Here is a 20,893-nt window from a genome sequence, read left to right on the forward strand (position 1 = left end):
CTGAGAAGCCTTCCACACTTAAATGAGAGTCAGAGGAGAAGAAGGGCAAAAGAAAAGAAGAAAAAACTCAATCAGTGAAGATGAATATTCTTTTGCCCAGCCATGACTAACCTCCAGCAACTGAACCAAGGGCAAACCTGTACGCTGATTCTGCAATCTGGATGAGAACAGGTCGAGACACATCGCCTGAAGCTTTCTGTCGAGGCAGGATTTAAAACAAAAGGAAAGACAAGAAAAATAATCAAAACATCTAATTTCCCAAGAGAACATTTCATAATCAGACAGATAAAAGTATATGGATACCTGGAAAAAATTCCACAATACACTAGAGATTTTGTTCTCAATCATTACTTTTTTCCACTGATTTCTAAGTGTCATATAAGGCAGCCTCTTCTAATTGGAATAGGAAAGAAAATAGATACTACAACAAAATTATACAACTCTAAAATCAATGGTCTAAATGTGGTCTAAATGTGGTCTAAACATATTGCCTCTTCAGTCATTAATTTTCTACAGCTAAAAGCAACTCCAGCTTGGAATTTCTTTTTACTGTCACCAAAACCAGGTACACCTATTACTTCCCAGGCTACCAAAACAAGTATGCGAGCACTCACACAGATTAGCCGAAGGAAAATAAGGTTCCATAAAGCACCTCCACAATTTCATTTTGCTCACAGTCTATGTGTGCTAGATTCAACCCAATGAAAAATAAATTTCAGAAGTGTTCCAGATTTAAAATTGCTATCTAATGAAAGAAAATAATAAAGAAAACAGAAGTTCTGCAGGGGCATTAAATCTTTCATACTTACTAGCATTTTTTGCAGTATGTTCTTTTTAGGATACTACAAGTAAAGCAACAAAATAAAGATATGGATACATTTTCCTGTGTTTATGTTTTAGTTAATTCCAATATAGGTGGAGATTACCAGAAATAAATATATCAATGTAGCTGAAAATCTTTTCAGTCTCAGCATCAAGCAGCTGACATTAAAAAGGAATTGGGTGGAAAAAAATGAAAAGATGGGTCGCATACACAGAAGAAATGGAAAGGATCATAGTTCATTGTCTTCACCTCCTAGAACAATGAAAATCATGGTAACAGAGACAGTGGCTCCAAAGCAAAAAGTGAAGAAGCTGCTACTTCCATCACACATTTTTCTCTACCTTTTACTGCCACCTATTGTAACTTATGTTACTTGATATTCAGCCAAATGCAAATGCTTTTAACTCCTTTAGGAGTCTTCTAGGAATAGATGGTGAACTTTGGGAGCCAACTCACTTGAATTCATCCCAGCATCATCACCATTTAGTCACTGCTTGAACAAACAGAAAACCACCACCTCAGATCCTGTCTTGGAGAGGTGGTGGGGGTGTTCACATGTAGGGGAGGCAGGAGAAGAAAAAAGAGAAGGAAAAGAGACGCATGTGTACACACACACAGAGGCCTGGCTTATGGCCTGGTAGTCCTAAAAATGTAGCCTGGATCAACTCATTGTGGTCAAACTGGCGTCTCCGCACAGACCCAGAGCAGGAAAAAAGAAAACCAACAAAAAACCCTTAGTCTCACAAGACACAAAGTTAAGACTGCCTTAAAATAGAGACAGAGAGAAATGGGAGGGTTAGTTTTAAATCTATCTGTAGAGAAACTTGTGTCAATGAAAATACAAAATATGATAAGGTAATACAAAAACTAAAAGACCAAAAGGTTTGACATTTAAAGAACATTCCTATTTCCTTTTGCCTCAAAACAAAAAAAAAGTCCATTTGTGGTTATACCACTGAAAGTAAATACCCTTTAGGTTTTGGACATACTTTTACTGAAACTGTGATGTTAGTTATACATAAGCTCTCCTATTTTGATATTCAGCAGAGCATAAAGCAAAGCAGAGAACACTGCGAAGCCAGGAACATGCATATGTGTTCAGAACAAGGGCTGCCATTTCATAGGATAGATGCTGAATTTTAATTTTTTTCTCTTTTCCTCATTAAAAAGAACACAGACCAACAGAATCACAAAACATAAACATCTTAATTAGGCATGCATCTAGTATTTACTGACTGGCTAGATGACACATATTATCTTTCCAAAGTAAATTACATTTGACCCGTTAAAATGGAGCCCAAGAGGAAGGGGCACAAAGAAGAGATGGAGAGAACACGACACCAGTAAAAAAAAAATTCTAACAAGATGTTACTCCTCACAGTTATTACAGAACACACGAGAAAAGCAACTTAGATGACAACAACAGGAAGAGGCTGACTGCCTATTTACCTGGCACTAGAAACAAATAACAGCATTGTGCTGGCTTCTGTTCTTACCTGCCTCTGAGCTTCAGCCAGATTGTAGGGCAATGTCCCTTCCTCCAGAGGAGCAATTCTTTCAATATCAGCTAACGTCATGCGCCTGATGAAATTAATTCACATTAGTGTTTACTTAGAGGTTGGTTTTCAGATCACTAAAAGTTACCTGCATGTGGGCCACTACATTACATTCTCCTGTCCCCCAACACCACCTCCCACTCCTTCCAAGAGAGAAGAGAAGAGAAGAGAAGAGAAGAGAAGAGAAGAGAAGAGAAGAGAAGAGAAGAGAAGAGAAGAGAAGAGAAGAGAAGAGAAGAGAAGAGAAGAGAAGAGAAGAGAAGAGAAGAGAAGAGAAGAGAAGGATAGATAATTCTCCACTTACCCCCGTGGCTCATAAAGATCTGCTAACTGAAACAAGATGTCAACTTCCATGGGTGTAACCTGACCAAATTTCTGGGCTGCCAGAACAAACTCCTCTGCAACAGAATAAAAATACAGAAAATTAAATGAACTCAAACCAGAAGAAATAATCCAGAGCACCCCATAGTTGCACTATATTTTAGTATAAAGTAGAAGACGCTGGTTGGGGAGGGTGAAAGGGGAGTAAGTTACCCAACACAGAAGTGTTCCTGTCACTACATAAATGTGTGCTTTAAATGGTCTGTCCTTCATGCAAGTAAGTACAACTCTCTGGTCTTAAAGCTTAGTACTACCAGCAGGATTTAGGATATTTGACATACGGTATCAATCAGCTGCAGGTCAGAGGGAAAAATATAAAATAAAAGGCAAACAAAGAAAAACCCCCAAAACAGGAGTCAAGAGATGTGGAACTTTTCATGCATAGTCCCAGGAGGCCACATTAATGAAACTCTGGTGTTGCACAGGGAATTCTCTATAAAAGTGGTTAGATATAGCAGATAACATCTTGTTCCAAGCTTGTAGATCAGCTTACTGTGCCGCCAATACAAGTTTATGGAATTCTTCAACTACCCTTGAAGGTCACTTTAATAGGCTGCCAATTTGGCAGGAGTCCTAGGAAGTTTTTTAAACTTTTAAATATCTTTACATACTTTCCTCACCCTGCCCCCACCACCAGTTTACTAGGACCTTTTTCTGATTGAAACAAAATGAAAAAGCTGGAGGGTGCACTCCGAGGGGACTGTACAAAACTGAGTGGCAAACCAAGGAACGGTAACAAGGCACACTTCCCCCCTGCCCCCATTGATTTAAAAGCATACAGATGAGGTCTTTCCCTCCATTCAAATATCCAAGGAAACTTCCAGACTGCAAATATTTCTACCAACCTTTAGTGACTTCCACGTCTTTTCTATTTCCAGCCAGAGTACTGTAGATCTTTCTAATGAGCTCCATGTTGTTAAGGAGAGAATTAAATCCATTAAAATAGGAAAAGCTGACCTGATGGGAAGTGGTACCTCCAGCAGCCTAGGAACAGTAAAAGAGGAGAAAAGAGACTGTTACAAGACTAAAAAACCTTGAAATAAAAGTTTTCAAATAATACTCTTTTACAAGAGTGACAGCAGCACAGGCTTGCTTTTTTTAAAAACCTGCAAAATAAAGAACTTTAAACTATGAAAGATTCTTATGTTACTGAAACTAATCATGACCAGAATATAAAACTCTCCCCACCCTACAAACCTAAACAAATACATATGCAGGATTATAACAACATAACCAGTAGTAATTTACAAAGTTCGAGTTTCAGTACTGCTTCAGTTGGAAATGTTTCATAAACTGGCTTATTTCTAGTAATGAGGAAATCTACTTCTACATGTAAAGCATATTACTATATAGAAAATTTCAACAAAACCAAAACATATTCTGAGAAAGGTCAATTGAAACCTTTAAATTCACAGGCATTTCAAGTCATGGAAAACCAGCAGTAAGCTCTCAGGCTTATATCAGGCAGTCAAACATAATGGGAACAATAAGGTTTGAACAGTTACTCATTTTCAAATGAGAACTGAGACTAAACCTCTATTTTAAAGTGGTGCTGGGTCTGCACACAGAACAATTATTAGATCAATTCACTATTAAAATTATAAGATTAATGATCAAGCAAATTTCTGAAAAAAAGTATGCATAAGCTTGCCGAATTTTAACTGACCTCGAGGGATAATCAAAAGTCATACCTGATGTTTTATGACAGAGCATATGACACAGGAAGGCTGGTAACAAGATTGTGAGAGAACCATGGAAGAAAGTACCAAATCTCACTGTCAGCTCCTAAATCTTCTGGCTATGCTTATTGCTGCATGAATCTTCTAATATTCTGGTCAGAGTTTGCACTACTCATCACTTCACAATTGCAAGTGAAGTGATGAAATCTCTCCCTTGCAAGTCAAAGCATAACAGACCTTTCAGCAGATCTTCAAACCTGAATATGGCCAAGCTTTGGATTACTTGGAACGTGCTGCTACAAGTTCCCAAAATTATAAACTGTGGTCAAAACCAAATGTACCTCTTTTCTTTATGCACTCCAAACAGAGACAAAATATATAGTTAAGTGTAACAACTATTAGTCAAGATAAAGTGAATGTCCTTGGTTGATGTTCCAATTCATACATAGTCCCAGGTACTTGGAAATTACATTCAGGAGCTTAGAATTTACATTAAAAGCAAGTTCTTTGAAGATGACATCCTAAGTGCGACGTAATGGCATTCAAAAATATTTGACACAATCTACTATGATGGAATGGCTGGAAAAAGGCAAACTCTACATTTGTAGGCCATTACTAAGGTCCATCTACATGCTTTGTCTTTTGTCTCTGGAAACCAAGACCATTGAGGATATATGTTCAGCAATCAGGGTTAATTTTCATATGTGCGGGTAATAAGTGCTAGACTTCAAAATGTCCATCCTCAAGCTGGATTATATGTCATGTAGTGGTCAAGGTACGTAAGAAAAGGAATTCCACATTTGTATCCCAGATCTGCCAGCTGGGATACCAGAAGTACTCACAGCTACTAGACATTCTTCTACAAATGGTGTCAGCATGTGTGGCCGGATAGTGACCATAATGTCCCTGAAGTCCATAGCTGTGACTCTTCCAGACTGAGCATTGTCTCTCTGTACAAACGCTTGTTTTGCATGTTCTAATTGGATCTCCTAAAAACACATGGGGAAAAAAAGCAGTTAGGTTCAAAATAATCACCTTACCAAGTAATGCAATCCTACAAGGCTCTCATACCTAACAGAACATGACTACATGTAACTGAATTTTAATTGGCTGTTATATGTATATTTTATGTAAATTTCAGCCTTTTCTATTCAGCCTTTTCTATGATCTCTATCACTGACCTCAGTACCTAAGACAACATCATGATTCCTTTGCTGCCTGGACATTATGTCATGCAATTCATTTAACTGAGAAACAGAGAACACATACCAACACACCAGTGCAAGTAATCTCCCGCTCATGAACATTAAAGTTTTCCAAGATGTGCATTACCCAGTTTATTGCATGTGTCACAGCAGGTAAAAATACTTTCTGTAAAAGCACTCACTACTCCCTGAACAAGGACAATGGATGAACAAGAACAAGGACATCAGAGATTTCCATGTAGACACCTACTAATCTGAAAAGGATTCCCTCAAAGAGCATCCTCACTTAAAACATAAAGTTATTTGTCTACAAAAGACACCAGCAGTTTAATTTAGACCTCCTTGTCTCATGACTGATTAAAGATCAGTTCTCAATATTTCAGTAGTAGTAAGAGGCATAAACATTATCTGATACACCCACCTGATAATCTCATTTTGTGATTCAAATGTACCTCTGAGAGACAATAGAAGTAAAAAGGTATATAATCTCTCAAAGTTGTATCTTTTCCTACTGTGACCTTCACCCTTTCTTCTTAAATTACTGTTAGACTACTGGGTTTTTGTCATTTATTAATTTATGTCAGTTATTAAGGAAATGGAATCAGAGCAAAACTATGTCTTGCAGTGGACCATGACACTTTCCAACCATTTCCACTATATTGCAAATATGTGCCTTAAAATACATACTCATACAAGACTCAAGCTAGTCAAGAATCACCATCACGAAGTATTAGTAAATATCATCTCCTGTAAGTTGGTATTTGTCTCACAGCAGCATTCAAGGAAACAAAGAATGAAAGGTGAAAGACAAATTCAGATGGAGTAGGATGAGACCTGCCAGAGGCCTGCAGATGCCATCCCTCCCTCCTTCTATTCACTCAGTTCACACTGCCACTCAAACCATGCTTGTCTTTTTATTTCAGCCTTCTGAACTTCACCTGTTCTGGTCCTAGTTTCTAATTACAGCACTGTACCCTGTATAATGAAAACCTCCTAATATATTAGGCAGAGGGAGGAAAGGGGTGGGGGGTGGGGGGGAAGACTGATCAATGTTTCACTTCAGAATTAATCTGAAATTTCTTCTTTTGATGGGAAACGCTTGTGGGAGTTATAATTTGAAGTGGTACAATTTCAGTTCAGCCACATTTTCTTTACATTACAGACCTTTATGCTGAAGTGTTACAATTCAGCAATAATACTCACTCTGGCTGGATGCAGCCATACAAGTTCTTACTTCACTCCAATTGAGACTACAATTTCAACAGAAATTTGGAAGGAAGCAATTTTGGAAGGTTTATGGTGAGATGAGCACAGAAACACAAGAAGACTTCATCAGCTTGAGGCAGGCAACTACTTGGAGGCAGAGAGCTCTGCAGAGGAGTTAAGTATAATAAAGCATGTATCCTAAATACTTATCACCTAGCAGGTATGAACAAATGAACAAAAATGTTTGTCATTAAATGGAAGCACCACCATAGAAAAAAATCAATTGTATTTAGCAGATGGATTACGTAGCAAACAGTGCATGTTGCTTTCTTCTCCTTTCCTCACTCAAATTGTTTTTACCACTGGAACTGTTGACAGAGTTTCACTGGCAGAATCCAGCACTAAAACACAGTAAAAAAACCTGGACACCACTTGCAGAAGTCCAATCTGTTCCTGTCTCTGTACACCCATCAGTGAGTCTGGAGGTATTGTACCATTGGTGTGACCTTAGCTGACAGCGATGTCTTAGCCACAGAACAAAGCAGGGCTCGTGCTCCAAAGAGGTACATCAAGCGCGTGTTTGTTGTCATCACCCAGCTAACTGCAAAAAGGCTGCTAGTACTACAGATGAGAACAAGCCAAAACACCCCATCCTCTCCTTGCTAATGTGATTCTTTCCAATTTTCTTGGTAAACTGGAACCCACTGGAGAGAATTATCCCACTTGTTTAAACACATTGTCAAGGTCTTGGTGCTGCCATTTACCCATCTTCTTGTCAGCCAGAAAACAGCCATTTAGCTGTAGACAGACAGCAAGACAAAACTATGAATAGGATGATGCCAGTCTTCTGAAACTCCCTATTAACACCTCCTCCCTAGCTCAGAAACTAAGTTCCAGTTCAAAATGGTTTACACATACTGCACATAGATAAAGAAGACTGACCTCAGAAAGGTCAGACATTTTAGGCTATGGTTATTTTGAGCAGTGCTACACGTTTTCCAGTTACACCAAGAAGAAAGAAGCACAGGGATCTTCAGACACTCCCAAACCATGACCATGGATGGCAGCAGTATGGCACACAAGAACATGCAGACAATCACATGGTAACAAACAATCTCTGCTGTCACAAACAAACCAGACATACGTCACTTTTCTAATCACTGCACAGTGCATATCAATGCAATAACCTCCTTGTGTTTACCTCAAAAGGCCATCCATTCCCTCAGCCTCCATGCCTAAAAGCTGAGACAACACACAGCATAACTATGTTTCAAAATGAGCTCAAAATTCAAAATTGCTACTGGCAATTTATCAGGAAATTCTTTATCAGATGTTTGTAACATATGTTGTGTATATGCAGCTAATATAAAAACTATCACCTTAAAAATAAACTGAAAAACAATAAAGCAAAGCTGTAGTCTTCAGAGATGCTATCTGATTTGCACTAATGTTATTATTTCATTTATATTTATAAATTTTATTTCAGTCCCATGTTATTTTACCTAGACAGACTCAGGTTTAAATACATACAATCCTCATTACTTTGCAATACAAATTACACATCCTAAAGAACCTTTTCCAACTAGGTTTTCTGTAAACTTAGGTATACATAGAAAACAAGCATCTTCCTTGATGCTGGAAGTCCAGAATTCCCCCAGGTAGCAGAAGACTTTATGAAAAATTAATTCATACATCATGACAGGCATGCTGGCACCAGAACTCTAATGAAATTATTTCCTATCTAGAGATTTTACCTCAGCTTTCCCTTACAGCTCATTAAAAGCTTCTTTACCTTCCACTTAGATAGAAATTTATGTTCGCATTCCATCCCAATGGGTCTACAAGTCATCAGATACAACACAATCTTTGCCACTGGAGTAGATCCCAAGGTTCAGTTATAGAGACTACTATTTCATCAACTAATATTCTGGGTGTAAATAAATTCCTAGACAATGCAGAAATGGTTTTACCAGGTCCACATATAAGCATATGTTAAAATTCATTGTGTGGAATAGATTTTGCATGCTGAGAAAGGGGCTGATGTTGCTCTTCATAAGGCACTTAAGTGATGATGCAACATTACTGTATCCAAACAGATACATATGATGGATATATAGTATAGATAGATGAGCTAATTTTAAGCTAGCAAATGAGCAGGGTAAAACAACACACCTTGAGCTCTAAGTTAATGCAAATAGATTGTTAACTGTATTAGAGCCAAGGAGTTTGAAGGCTATACTTTCAGGCATCTCATTGCAGACAGAAGAAGTGCTGGAAGAATATAAATATTCAGAATCCCATATAAACACTTCATATTTAAAGCCACAAGAGATCAATCTGGTGCATGGATAAAACATACTAATGTTATTTTCCAACTACCTTGAGCTTTGCCAGAAGTGATGATTAGTCCAAATGCTGCAACAGATAATGATCATGGAACAAGTTTATGTGACATAATAGGACCCAATGTAAAGGAATGAATCAAGCTAGATTATTCCATTAAAAGTTGCAAATTGCATTGTACTTACAAAGCAGTACCTGAAGTGCCTTACAGAACCATCTGGTCCATGTTAAGTGCAATGTAAAGTGCATTCACACATCAGGAATGCAGAAAGGTAATTTGGTATCCACTGTGGTCTCCTGCTGTCTGAGGTCCAAGGTCTAGACATCAGACTAAAAAGACTGAATCATGCACAGGCAGAATGTCAGAAGGAAAAGCTGAGTACCAAAGGTTACAAAGCTTAAAGGAAGATTTCCATGCCTGTGAACAGTAACTCTCCACTTTGTGCCAAGAGCCATTTCTGTGCCCAAACTTCAGCATCTGTAATACAATGCTGCAAGGCAAGAATCAGCAGGGAAACCTATGTGATTCAAGGATTTACAGTTCTAGAAAGTGGGTAAACAGATGTGCCCAATTACTGTGACTGACTGAGCATCCCAATATAGTTTGTACTGATAATAGGCAACTTCAGTAGTCTGAGGACAATTAATTTATTTGAAAATCCTCGCTGCCTGCACCAATGCTGAGAGCATCTTTATTAGCAGCATTAGAATTTTTCCTGAATGTATCTCACCTCTCTGGAGACACCCAGAATTGTCATCCTTATTCTCCTGGTTTATGCTCTGACCTATATGGATCATTACCAAAAGGGCTGGCTGGTTCATTAGGACCACTGACATCTTCTATCACAACCAATTATCCCCACAGTATCACCTTATCCAAGAAAAGTTCTTTCAGATAAGAGGAACATCTCTCCACAAGATGAGAAAGCCTAATATCTAGGACTAATCTCCAAAGTTAGAAAACTCCTCCCTCAGTGCTTGCTTTTCCTAATTCAAGTTAAAATGACAAAAGAACCCAAATATTCAAAATACTCAGCCTTACCATTACAAGCTCTTTAACCTCTCTTAACCTCTCTTAACAACCATTACATACACATTTTTTCTTTTCTTTTTTTAATGGTGAGAAAGTGCCGTATTTTTATTCTGAGTTTTTCTACATGTTTTTTTTCAGATCTCTAAGCAAATAGATGAGACAAACAGGACTGGTACTTTGTTAAAACTGTGACTTTAAATCACCAGAATCAGGATACATTTCTAAGGCTTATTCTGTAGTTGGAAGGAGATACCAGAACACATTGCCAGAGGCATTTTTTCCTAATCAAGTAGCACATTTTCTTTTTCATTCAAAAGAGGTTCTGATTCCTATTTCTGTCACAAAACTGGTTTATGTCTTAGCTACTTAGGAGTTACAATAGTCAATACAAAGCCTAAGGGAATATGATTTAATCATGTGATACCTGACGTCCTCTTCATACAAAGTTAATTAGGCTCTGTTCTACAAAGTCAATTTGTAACATTTGTCTCAATAGCATTATCTTAATTATTCCTCATCAAAATGATACCACCTCCCACTGTGAACTAACATACTTGTGTAAACAAGAAAAAAGGAAACCTGGCAGTCTTGAAGCAGGTTCCCATTTTAAACTTCTCTAGTGTAAATACTAATACAGGCATTAAGTATTCAGGAGGAATACAAATAAGAAACTCACGTGTTTCACCTCTTTTCCTACTGAAGATTATTTTTAACAGTACTGCTGAAATACAGATAATTGAGGGTTTTCTATTAGCATAATATTTTACTTCCTGTAACAAAATACCCAAAAGTATGAATAGCTAAGGATTCCTTGCAAAAAGTAGTATTTTATTCTTTATATGCTACAAGAAAATTGTCCCTCTCTAAGATAAACTTAATTCAAAAAAGATCTAAAGTAAAGTGTATGGAAATGACTTTTAACAAATATTACTGGATATCAGCTCTGAATTAAATATATATTTGGTAAACATGCTGTTTACAGACAGAAGTACTTCTTAATACAAGTCTGGCAAGTTGAGTCCAAAATGCTCAATGCTGTTATTCAACATTCTTTGACTTGTAGATTTAAAAATACAGGAGATTTTCAGACATCAAAGTCTAGGTTTTTAATTTCATGACTATGTCTACACAACAATGTAGAAAAAACTCACCTTCCACATAGAGGTGCAAAAACAAAGGAAAAGGAAAAAAAAAAAAACCAGCCCGAATCAGTAGTTTTACCTATAGCATATCCTATTTATCAACGTATCATACAAGTCCAGCACTCTGACTGTAAGAGCCTACACTTGGTATGTATTTCAACTTTGCTACCAGCATGGTATTTGGCAAGTTTGTAAATACTTTGATTCTTGCATCCTTCTTATTACTCTTGACAAACCACACTGTATTAGACCTACCAGTAAAAACTGAGTGAACTCCGCGTATGTTAGGTGTCTTTTTCTATCCTTTCCAAAATGCAGCTGTATGAACTCTGAATTCCAGTTAAAAGGAATGTGCTGATGAATTGTGGTCTGGCCAAAAACTTGTTTAGCATCCTCTGGGAAGAAAAGAAAAGTGTTCATTTAGTAATAAAATAAAATAACAATAGAAACAAACATATAAACAAATATGGTATTTTATAACAGGAAAGCAATACTATTCATATAAATTAGTAACACATTGTAAAATAAACCTAATGTTTTTGATTACCCAAATCATCACCCTCACAAATAGTTTCTGAATAATATTTTTATTTGTGAAGTTTTATATGCACAACATTTAATCAAAAGGAACTCAGATATTTCAAGTTTCAAATTCAAACAAGGGAAGATTAAAATTAAAAGACAATTTACAAAAAGATGACTAAAGCTAACTGATTTTCAGCATAATCTTTTCAAGTTGCTAACAATGAAAATTTTCTATCACTATACTTCATGCTTTTGAATTTTTCCCAGAGCTCTTCACATTCAAACAAATCAACTACAGAAATACCATTATTCCAAGATCCACTTTTCTGGAGTTACTTATGGAGCACTGAGAAGCAGGATAGGGGATGGGGTGAGACATGGCAGGCAGGAATAAAAACTCATCGCCATCACTATGCATATTTTAAACCTAGATCTCTTCTACAAGGAGGGGGACAGCGTGACAAGTATGATCACACCTAAATACAAGCTTCATATTTAGTAGTCGCAACTGGGCAACAGTTTACTACACACTTGGCAGACTGGTAATACACAGCAGTTTCTGTGAAAAAGCAACTATCTGGTACACGATCAGTAGTAAGGACATTACATTTCTGCAACTAGACAGCGTATACTGTAAGTAATGCAAACAGCAATGAGATCTGAGCAAGTACTTATCTCAAAGGACAGCGCCCCCTTCAATGTGATAGTTTTGTCTCAGCCAAAAAAATAGGGCAAAGATATCCTCTGAAGACAAGCTCAAGGCCAGAGGTTCCCAACTGCTCTATGCCCTCCTAATTGCTGTATGACTCCAGCAACTCAAGCCAAGAGCCAGTTCTTGTCTCCTGCAAGCTCCTTTGAGCATGGAGAGGTGGTTCCCAGGAGTCACTCCCTACCCACAGGCTGGGCCAGGAGCTGGTCTGCTCCCTTCATGCTTTGTGGAAGAAAGACCAGGAGTCCAAACCACGAGCTCCTGTCTGTCTCTGCAAGCAGCAGAGCTGTAAGCCAGTTCCCAAGCACGGCTGGTGCCTGGGGTTGAGGAAATCAGCACAGCTTAGTGCTTGCCTGTGTTCAGAACAAGCTGGGAATCACCCCACTGGAGCCAGCCTCTGCCTGCCAGGCAGGACTGGGAGCCACCTTCCACTTCATTCCAGTGCCACAAGCAAAGGTAGGAGCTGACTCCTTGGGGCGATGAGGTCGTGTCTCCTGGGCATGTTGAGTTCTGGCTTCTGGTTCAGCCCATGCCAGGCAGGCACAACAGCTCTGTTGACTTGGGGAAATGCAACCAGGGTGGAATCCCCTCTTTTAGGCAAGGAAGCAGGAAAAAGTGACAGTGAAGTGGCACAGTTGAGAGCCAGGAAGATATCAGGAAGAGCCCAAGTAAATGAATAAAGACAGAGAAAAAAAAACAGTCACAAACAGATGAAAGGGGCATGTGTCCTGCTGCACTGACCCAAAAGCCCTGCACATGGTATTACCCACAAGAACAGCTTGTTCTAAAGCAAGAGGGCTTCACAGAGAGAGCAGATATGAAACTGCAGACCTTTTCCCATCTCATAACCTAGTCTGTAGTTTCAGCTTTAAAAACACAGCACCCACTGATCCCAGGAAATCAGTGGTGAAAGAGCAAGTTGGATTTAACCTACAAATACAAAGACTAGCCCCAGTTAACCTCAAATTCTTAAAATTCGTAACTCCAAGTCCTAATGTCCTATGAGAATTTTCTCCAAGCAAAGTCAATGCCCCCAGGACAGCCCCATTGTTCATTCATGTCTTAAGCTCTATCACAGCCAGCTTGGATCTTGTCTGCCAGCATTCTCCCAGAGCAAAATTCTGCTCTCAAGGCAGTGGGAGAGAAAGTCTATTGGTTCAGGGTGAAGTCATATCCCTCTACTTGAAGTCTTTCTTTTAGGGTGCTTCCTATTGACACAGCTCAAGGCACCTTGCCACATGTCACTGGAGATCACATTTATGAAGTTGCTTTCTGCCAGACATTCTTCAAAGAAGGCAACAGGCATGAAAAAGACAGCTTGTCTTGCCTGCATACAAAAGGAAATAAAGGCTGTCTCTTTCTGGTAGTAACCACTCCTTTTCCAGATAAATAAAGACATTCACAGAGAAATCAGATGTTCATCTGCTTCCTCTTTCCCTCTCATCCCAGCTCCAGAATTTCCCCAGAGCAAACCACTGATACTGTGTGGATAAGATTAGGAATAAATCATCATTTACTAAAAGCTATGTTTGGCTGGACTCCAGACGTGTCTTTGTCAGAGAAGAAGGGTGCATTCTTACCTGATACAAGGTAAAAGATAGCAGAAACTTAGCTAGTATAAAATGAGTCTCAATTTGTTTTGATGGGCAAGGCTCTACACAATTCTTACTTCAAATTGTTAACATAAGAAAGTTACAGTCTCCTTTGAATAAGCCCCTGTAATTTTATTTTAATTTATTATCATGCATTAGCCACCTTGAAGGAACAATGTATCCTGCTCCTCCAGCTCTATGTCCTGTAAATCCTCCTTGGCTGGAGCCCCAAACTAAAATTCCATCTCAAGAAAATGAAACATACAATCATAGAATGGTTTGGATTGAAAGAGACCTTAAAGATCATCCAGCTTCAACCGCCCTACCATGGGCAGGGACACCCTTCACTAGACCATGTTTCTCAAAGCCTCATCCAACCCGGCCTTGAAAATTCCAGGGATGGGGCATCCACAACTTCTCTGGGCAACCTGTTAGTGTCTCACCATCCCCACAGTAAAGAATTTCATCCATATATCTAACCTAAACCTACTCTCTCCCAGTTTAAAACCATTCTCCCTTTTCCTATCTAGTAGGCTCTCTTTAGGTACTGGAATGCTGCAATGAGGTCACCCCAAAGCCTCCTCTGCTTCAGGCTGAACAATCCCAATTCTCTCCACTTTTCATCAGAGGAGAGGCGCTCCATCCCTTTAATCATGTGTTTCCTCCTCTGGACATGCTCCAGCAGGTCCGTATTCTTCCTGTGCTGGGGACCCCAGAGCTGGATGCAGAGCTCCAGGTGGGGTCTCACCAGAACACAGTGGAGGGGCAGAATCTCCTCACCCTGGTGGACATGCTGCTTTTGATGCAGCCCAGTACACGCTTGGCTTTCTAGGCTGCAAGAGTACATGACCAAGACACGCCCAAATGTCAAGAAGTGAAAAGAATGGTAACTTCAGACTAAATACAATGTTTAATTATTGGCATTACAAAAGGTAAAGGAATGCACAGCAATGAAAGTGAAAACCTCATCAAGCCAATTTGGAATATAATATGGTCTCTATCCAGACCATTTGCATTCCCTTGTCTGTTTTAGAGATTAAAGGCCACAAGCATGTCTCAGAAGTTCATGTAAGTACAAGTATCATTCTAAACATTCCAAGTTAAAGATGTGCACTTAATTTTTCCTATGACCTGGAAAACACAGACTACCGCATTAGTGTAGATACAGTAAGAGAACCCACACAACTTGATCTTTTCACAATCATACTGTATATTGATGTCAATATGACTTGGCAACTACTACCAGATGCTTTTCTGACAGAATGCATTTTGGATTACACAGTGCAGGCAGCTGACTGGAAGATTGCCTACTGTGCTTCTACTGATTCTTTGATGCCATGAGATGTGGTATCCTCTTTGCCACTGCATTTTTACAGATACCCCATACTTCCTTTTTGCAATTTATGGTGCACAAATTCCTATGCCCAGTGAAAAGTCTTCTTCCTCTTCCATCGCTAGGTCTCATTACCCATTCATCTACCCATTCATCACTGACTCAAGTCTCATCTGTAGGCAGATTGCCCGATTCAGACATTAAAACCATTCATACTACACAAAAAAAATTGAAGTGTTTAGCTTGTTATTCAACCATCAAAAGGTATCCAATTATGTACCAGAACTCACTCTATTATTGTTCAGTTCTAACAGTGTCATCTCCTAATCATCTAGGTCCAGTATTAAAATAAAAATAGACAATGAAAAAAATGTAGTCTTGCATTAAACCTGCAGTTGGAAGTTCCACAGCTATCCACAAATCACTTAACTAAACACAGCAAAACACTGAGAAGCTGAGATGTGCTTCAGTATCTAGGAGTTATGATGTCTGTTTAGACTTTTTTTTTTTTAAAGGAACCTGTTTCAGAGCTACAGAATAATTAATGGAAAGGACATCTGGATTTCATGGAGTCCACCCACCAGGCAAAGAAAGTTCAGCCAGAAGAGGTTGCTCAGGGCCATGGCCAGATGAGGTTCAAATACCCCCTCGTGAATTTCTGACTCAGGACGTCAGGGTAAGGGAACGTTGAAATCCCAGAGGGTCATAATCAGTGGCACAGGGTGTAGCTGGAGGCCTGTCACTAGTGGTGTTCCCCAAGGTACAACACTGGCCCCAGTATTGCTTAATCAGCAAGTTCCACCTGAACATGAGGAAGAACTTTTTTACTGTGTAGGTATCTGAGCACTGAAGCAGATTGCCCAGAGAGGCTGCAGAGTCTCCCTCACGGGAGATACTCAAAAACCATCTGGACACAATCCTGTGCCATGTGCTCTGGGATGACCCTGCTTGAGCAGGACGGTTGGACCAGATGACCCACTGTGGTCCCTTCCAGCCTCATCCAATCTGTGATTCTGTGAATACCTCCAACAACAGAGATTCTACAGCTCCTCTGGGCAACTGTGCTTTGATCCTAAACAAGTATTTAATCAAAATATCTGATAAATGGAAGCTTTAAAATCCAGTTCAGAACACTGTTTAATTGCTTTAGTTATAAAAAAGCAAAATGGTAAGACTTCAATGTCAAGAGCCGTAACAGCACAAAATCAACCTAAAGGTAGCAAAAGATACAACCATTTGAGTGTTTGCATTGTTTGAACCAGAGCTGTTAGAAAGCAAAATAAGCAATAGGTTGAAGATTTTAAACACTCATTTTCAGAAATCCATGCTGTCACTTTTATCTATCTTTTAAAAAATTAAACTTTGAAACTCAATTTTAAAATAAATTGCAAGGTTCTAAAACAAATAATTGTTTGTCCCTCCCTGGTCTCTAACTAAAAAATAGCAACCTTGCCATTCGTTTCTGATCACTGCATGAAACAGTTGTTTTATTTTCTCTCCAAGTGATCTGCCTGCTGATTTACAGTGGGGATTTTTGGTCCTTTAAGTGCTGGGAACCTTCTTCTCTGCAGTGTACTGATGTGTATTTTTAAATGCTTATTGCACAAACAAGCATGCTGCATTCACATTTTCATTCCTGTGATTCCATTTCATTTTCATTCCTATGACATTCCATTTCCTGTGATTAAGAAGTAAAATAGAAATAAAGCTTGCTTTGGAATAATTACAGACACGCTTGACACAAAAAGGACCACAAATATTCTCCAAGTGAAATTTGGACGTATAAATTTTACATTGTAAAAGGAAAACTCTGAAAGTCGTTATTCCACGGTGTTTTGTGTCTGAGGAAAGTCACCTAACAGAACAAGCTACTAAAATCTTTACTGGGTATGGTCCATAAGTCTCTGACATATTAAATCTGAAATTCTTTCAAACTATTTATTTTGCAAGTATATTTTTCAAATGTAGACAGAATCAACACTTTTTTTTTTTTTTTACACTGACAGGGACTAATTTCACTGTAGCTGTCCAGCAATAAAAAACTTATTTCAGAATTCACATTTTTGTTTCCTACAGCAATTTAATATGCCAGCCAAAGTGATAAAAGCAAACTCGAGGCTCAAAGAAATAACCATGAACTTTACACTTTACTTTCCAGCATAGACTTGAAAGCTCTATGTCTTTAACAGCTATTTTGCTTAGATAGATGATATTGAAAAAAAAAAATCACTTTCTTGCAAAGCATTAACACACATTTTCCCTCACTTAAATACTTCAATTTCAAATACACCACAAAATGTACTCCCACAACAGTACTGTATTAGTATAAAACTATTTTAGTTCAATTAAAATGTCTAACTATCTACCCTCAAACCTATCTAAACTGTAATTTTCACTTTGAGCACTTCCAACATATTCTCAGTTTTGTTTTCTTTTATCAGCTTCTTAAATCAGGTCCTGAATTCCAAATGTTAGGAAAAAATAGTCATTAACTGCTAGGTAACAGCAGATTTTCCAATTTAGAAAACTAAATTACACACACCACAAAAATATGTGTATTTTGCTATCTGAAATTTCATATTAAAATCTGTAATAACAAAACACTTTTCTGGCTCCTAGAACTTGCTGAAGTTTCTACTTTCTAATCTGCAATTCCAGGCCAGTTTGAAAATGGGATGGGAAAAAATATCAATAAAAAGCAAGCTTAAAGTCATATACAGCTCCTGACATGGTTTAAAATATGCTCTGGTGTAGAAGCTTTTGGTTCCTGCCCAAGTGCTGCCTAGTAATCATGTTGGGCTTTTTTTTCCAACAGGATATACAGATGGCTGACCCTCAGTTTACCAAAGAGTTACTCTGTTAACTAAAAAGTGACCTCATACAGTTGAAACTGACTCTTAAATTGGCGTGTTCCCACCCTTCTCACACCTATTTTTTTTTTCTTATTAAGTAGCATGAAGTAACAGCACAAAGCACAATATTTTACCACCTGAGCATGTAGTATTCTTGAACTATCCCACCAATTGGAAGTGCTCTCTGTTACCTCTATCTTTTAAAATTGGAGCCATTATAGTCAATTGTGCAAATCTACAGTTGGTCTTCCGTAAAAAGAGGATTGTTAACCCACTGAACTGGAACATCTTCCAAGCAGTTCTTTAGATCTCTGACAAGATACCATACAACACATACACATGCCAATCTTATATTCCCATGTATCTACATTCAGTTGTTCAGAAAACACTCATATATCACTTAAAAAGTTTCAAAAATCAGAGTAGTTCTTTCTGTAATAAAAGCTGATCATTAAATAAGTGCAATAAAGGTCCACATATGTAAAAAAATGGATGTTTTTTCACCTCCAGATAACATACCGACATCTGGAGTCCATCAGTGAGAAGCAAAAGCTTATGATACTTGTTGAGCTGCTCTTAGAAAATGCATTGGCACACCGTCAGGCATTGAAAAAGACTGTATTGCGACAGCCCCAGTGGAGTGCCAGCATCCTCAGAGGCAGCCACATCAGGTTGGAGAAGCAGGAGCCTGGAGTCTCCCACTAAAACTGGTCACTTCTGTTCCGAAGGGAGCCACAACCATTTTGTGACTGGAAGAAGCAACAAAGGCTGTACAGCACCTGTTGTACGCAGAGGTGAGATGAAGACCAGTATTGGAAAATAAATGTCTATCAAATGTTGTATTGGAAAATAAATGTCTATCAAAGAATACAACAACCAAACAGATCCCCCAAAATGCCAGCAGCTAACCACAAAGTCCAATTACTAATCCTAAAAAATGTTCAGCATGCGTTCTCTTTCAGGAGAGACACACTAGCTACTGAACATAATTCATTGCCCTAGCCAAACTTTTCAACAAGGACAGAGCAGTCTTGTAGATTAATTTCACATTAATGAAAACACTATTACACAGAACATGCTTGTGTCTTCATGATTTTTCCCAGTCAAAAAAAATCCATGATAAGCTTCAACTTCACAAATCTGCTGAAACTGTTGTCTTTTTTATCCTCTTACCTTCCCCCTGGCTCTGGTTGTTTGTGCCCTTATCACTTTTGAAAACTATTAATTCACTTTCTCATGACATATTCATACAGCATCCTGTTCAACTTGGCCCTAATTTTTGACTGAGATACTTGTGCACTTCTGTTACCTGTGTTAAATACTGAAAATACCACAAAAAGAAAAACAAAACAAAAACAAAAAAAAAAAAAAAACCAAACAAAACAAAAAAAAAAAAAACCAAAAAAAACCAAAAAAAAAAAAAACAAAAAAAAAAACCACCAGAAACAAACAAACAAAAAACAACAAAACCAAACAAAAAGCAAAAAAGCAGGCTCTTTCCAAAACTACTATCACCCTCAGCAAGTAAGACTCTGGATTCAATCTTGTCTGCTTCTTCTTTCTCCACTGTATATAAGAAGGAATAACATGAATTTATACATGGAATATTACATAATTTGCTTACTTAAAATGTCTTCAGAAATTTTCCAGAATGCAATCCCTTAAAAATATTTCTACTTGAACTATGGCTATCCATAATTTCAGTTCACTAGAAACAGCCTTACATTTTTTTATTACCTTTCCTGGCCTCATTAGAAGTTAGCAAAAAAACTGCCAGCACCCTAAGACCTCAAGTTTGAAAAGTGCTAGGCCCCCTGTGGGCATAAAAAATAAATCTACTCCTCTTGCCCTGAGTAATAATAACAATTTAAAAAAACCCAAAAAACCCACTTTCACCAAGGTAAACAGCACAACCTGCTAACAAAAACAGAACATCACTTCTATTTTCTCCATACAAGGCAGCTGGGTGATGATGCATGTGACATGCATAGAGAGGCTAATGGAATGGGGTTTTCTTAGCCTGGAGATGGGAGATCTAAAGTAGGAGCTCATTGCTGTCTGGAGCTCATTGCATCTACCCAACAGATGAAGGGAAGACAAAGATGCACAGTAGCAGGACAAGAGGCAATGGATGCAAGTTGGAACATTGGCAATCCAACCAGGCATCAGGAATTTAGTTTTCCACTATAATAGTGATCAAACGCTGGGAAATGCTTGCTCATAGAGGCTACAGAGTCTCCAGCCTCAGAGATTATTCAAAATATTGGTTAGATATTTCCCCTTGAGCAACTGGTCTTGATGGTGGTGCTGCAGGGGTTTGAACCACAGTCTCTTCCAGTCTGAATCGTTTGATGATTCTCTTACCATCCCCAACAAAACAACAGAACACAACCAACAACAAAGAACAAACTGAAACACTGCATTTCAGTTCTGGATGATGTAGAAAACTCAATTGCATTTTCTAGACCAAATGAAACCAAATGGTGTAATAGGACAAATCTTCTCCTAATATTT

The 20,893-nt window shown here is 38.3% G+C and overlaps 1 protein-coding gene across 2 annotated transcripts in view; it reads right to left on the bottom strand.

The window, feature by feature from the left end:
• SLC25A13 (solute carrier family 25 member 13) overlaps positions 1 to 20,893 on the bottom strand; it is a 99,525-nt gene that overhangs the window by 37,012 nt on the left and 41,620 nt on the right. For both annotated transcript variants that reach the window (XM_053956333.1, XM_053956343.1), the window contains exons 5-10: positions 11,624 to 11,763; positions 5,282 to 5,428; positions 3,606 to 3,744; positions 2,684 to 2,777; positions 2,320 to 2,404; positions 112 to 196 (exon numbers count right to left, since the gene is read on the bottom strand). In XM_053956333.1, the coding sequence (XP_053812308.1) occupies positions 112 to 196; positions 2,320 to 2,404; positions 2,684 to 2,777; positions 3,606 to 3,744; positions 5,282 to 5,428; positions 11,624 to 11,763 (690 nt within the window). The remainder of the gene's footprint in view (positions 1 to 111; positions 197 to 2,319; positions 2,405 to 2,683; positions 2,778 to 3,605; positions 3,745 to 5,281; positions 5,429 to 11,623; positions 11,764 to 20,893) is intronic.

Source organism: Vidua chalybeata, chromosome 1, assembly GCF_026979565.1.
Source record: "Vidua chalybeata isolate OUT-0048 chromosome 1, bVidCha1 merged haplotype, whole genome shotgun sequence".
In the NCBI taxonomy this organism is placed as follows: Eukaryota; Metazoa; Chordata; class Aves; order Passeriformes; family Viduidae; genus Vidua; species Vidua chalybeata.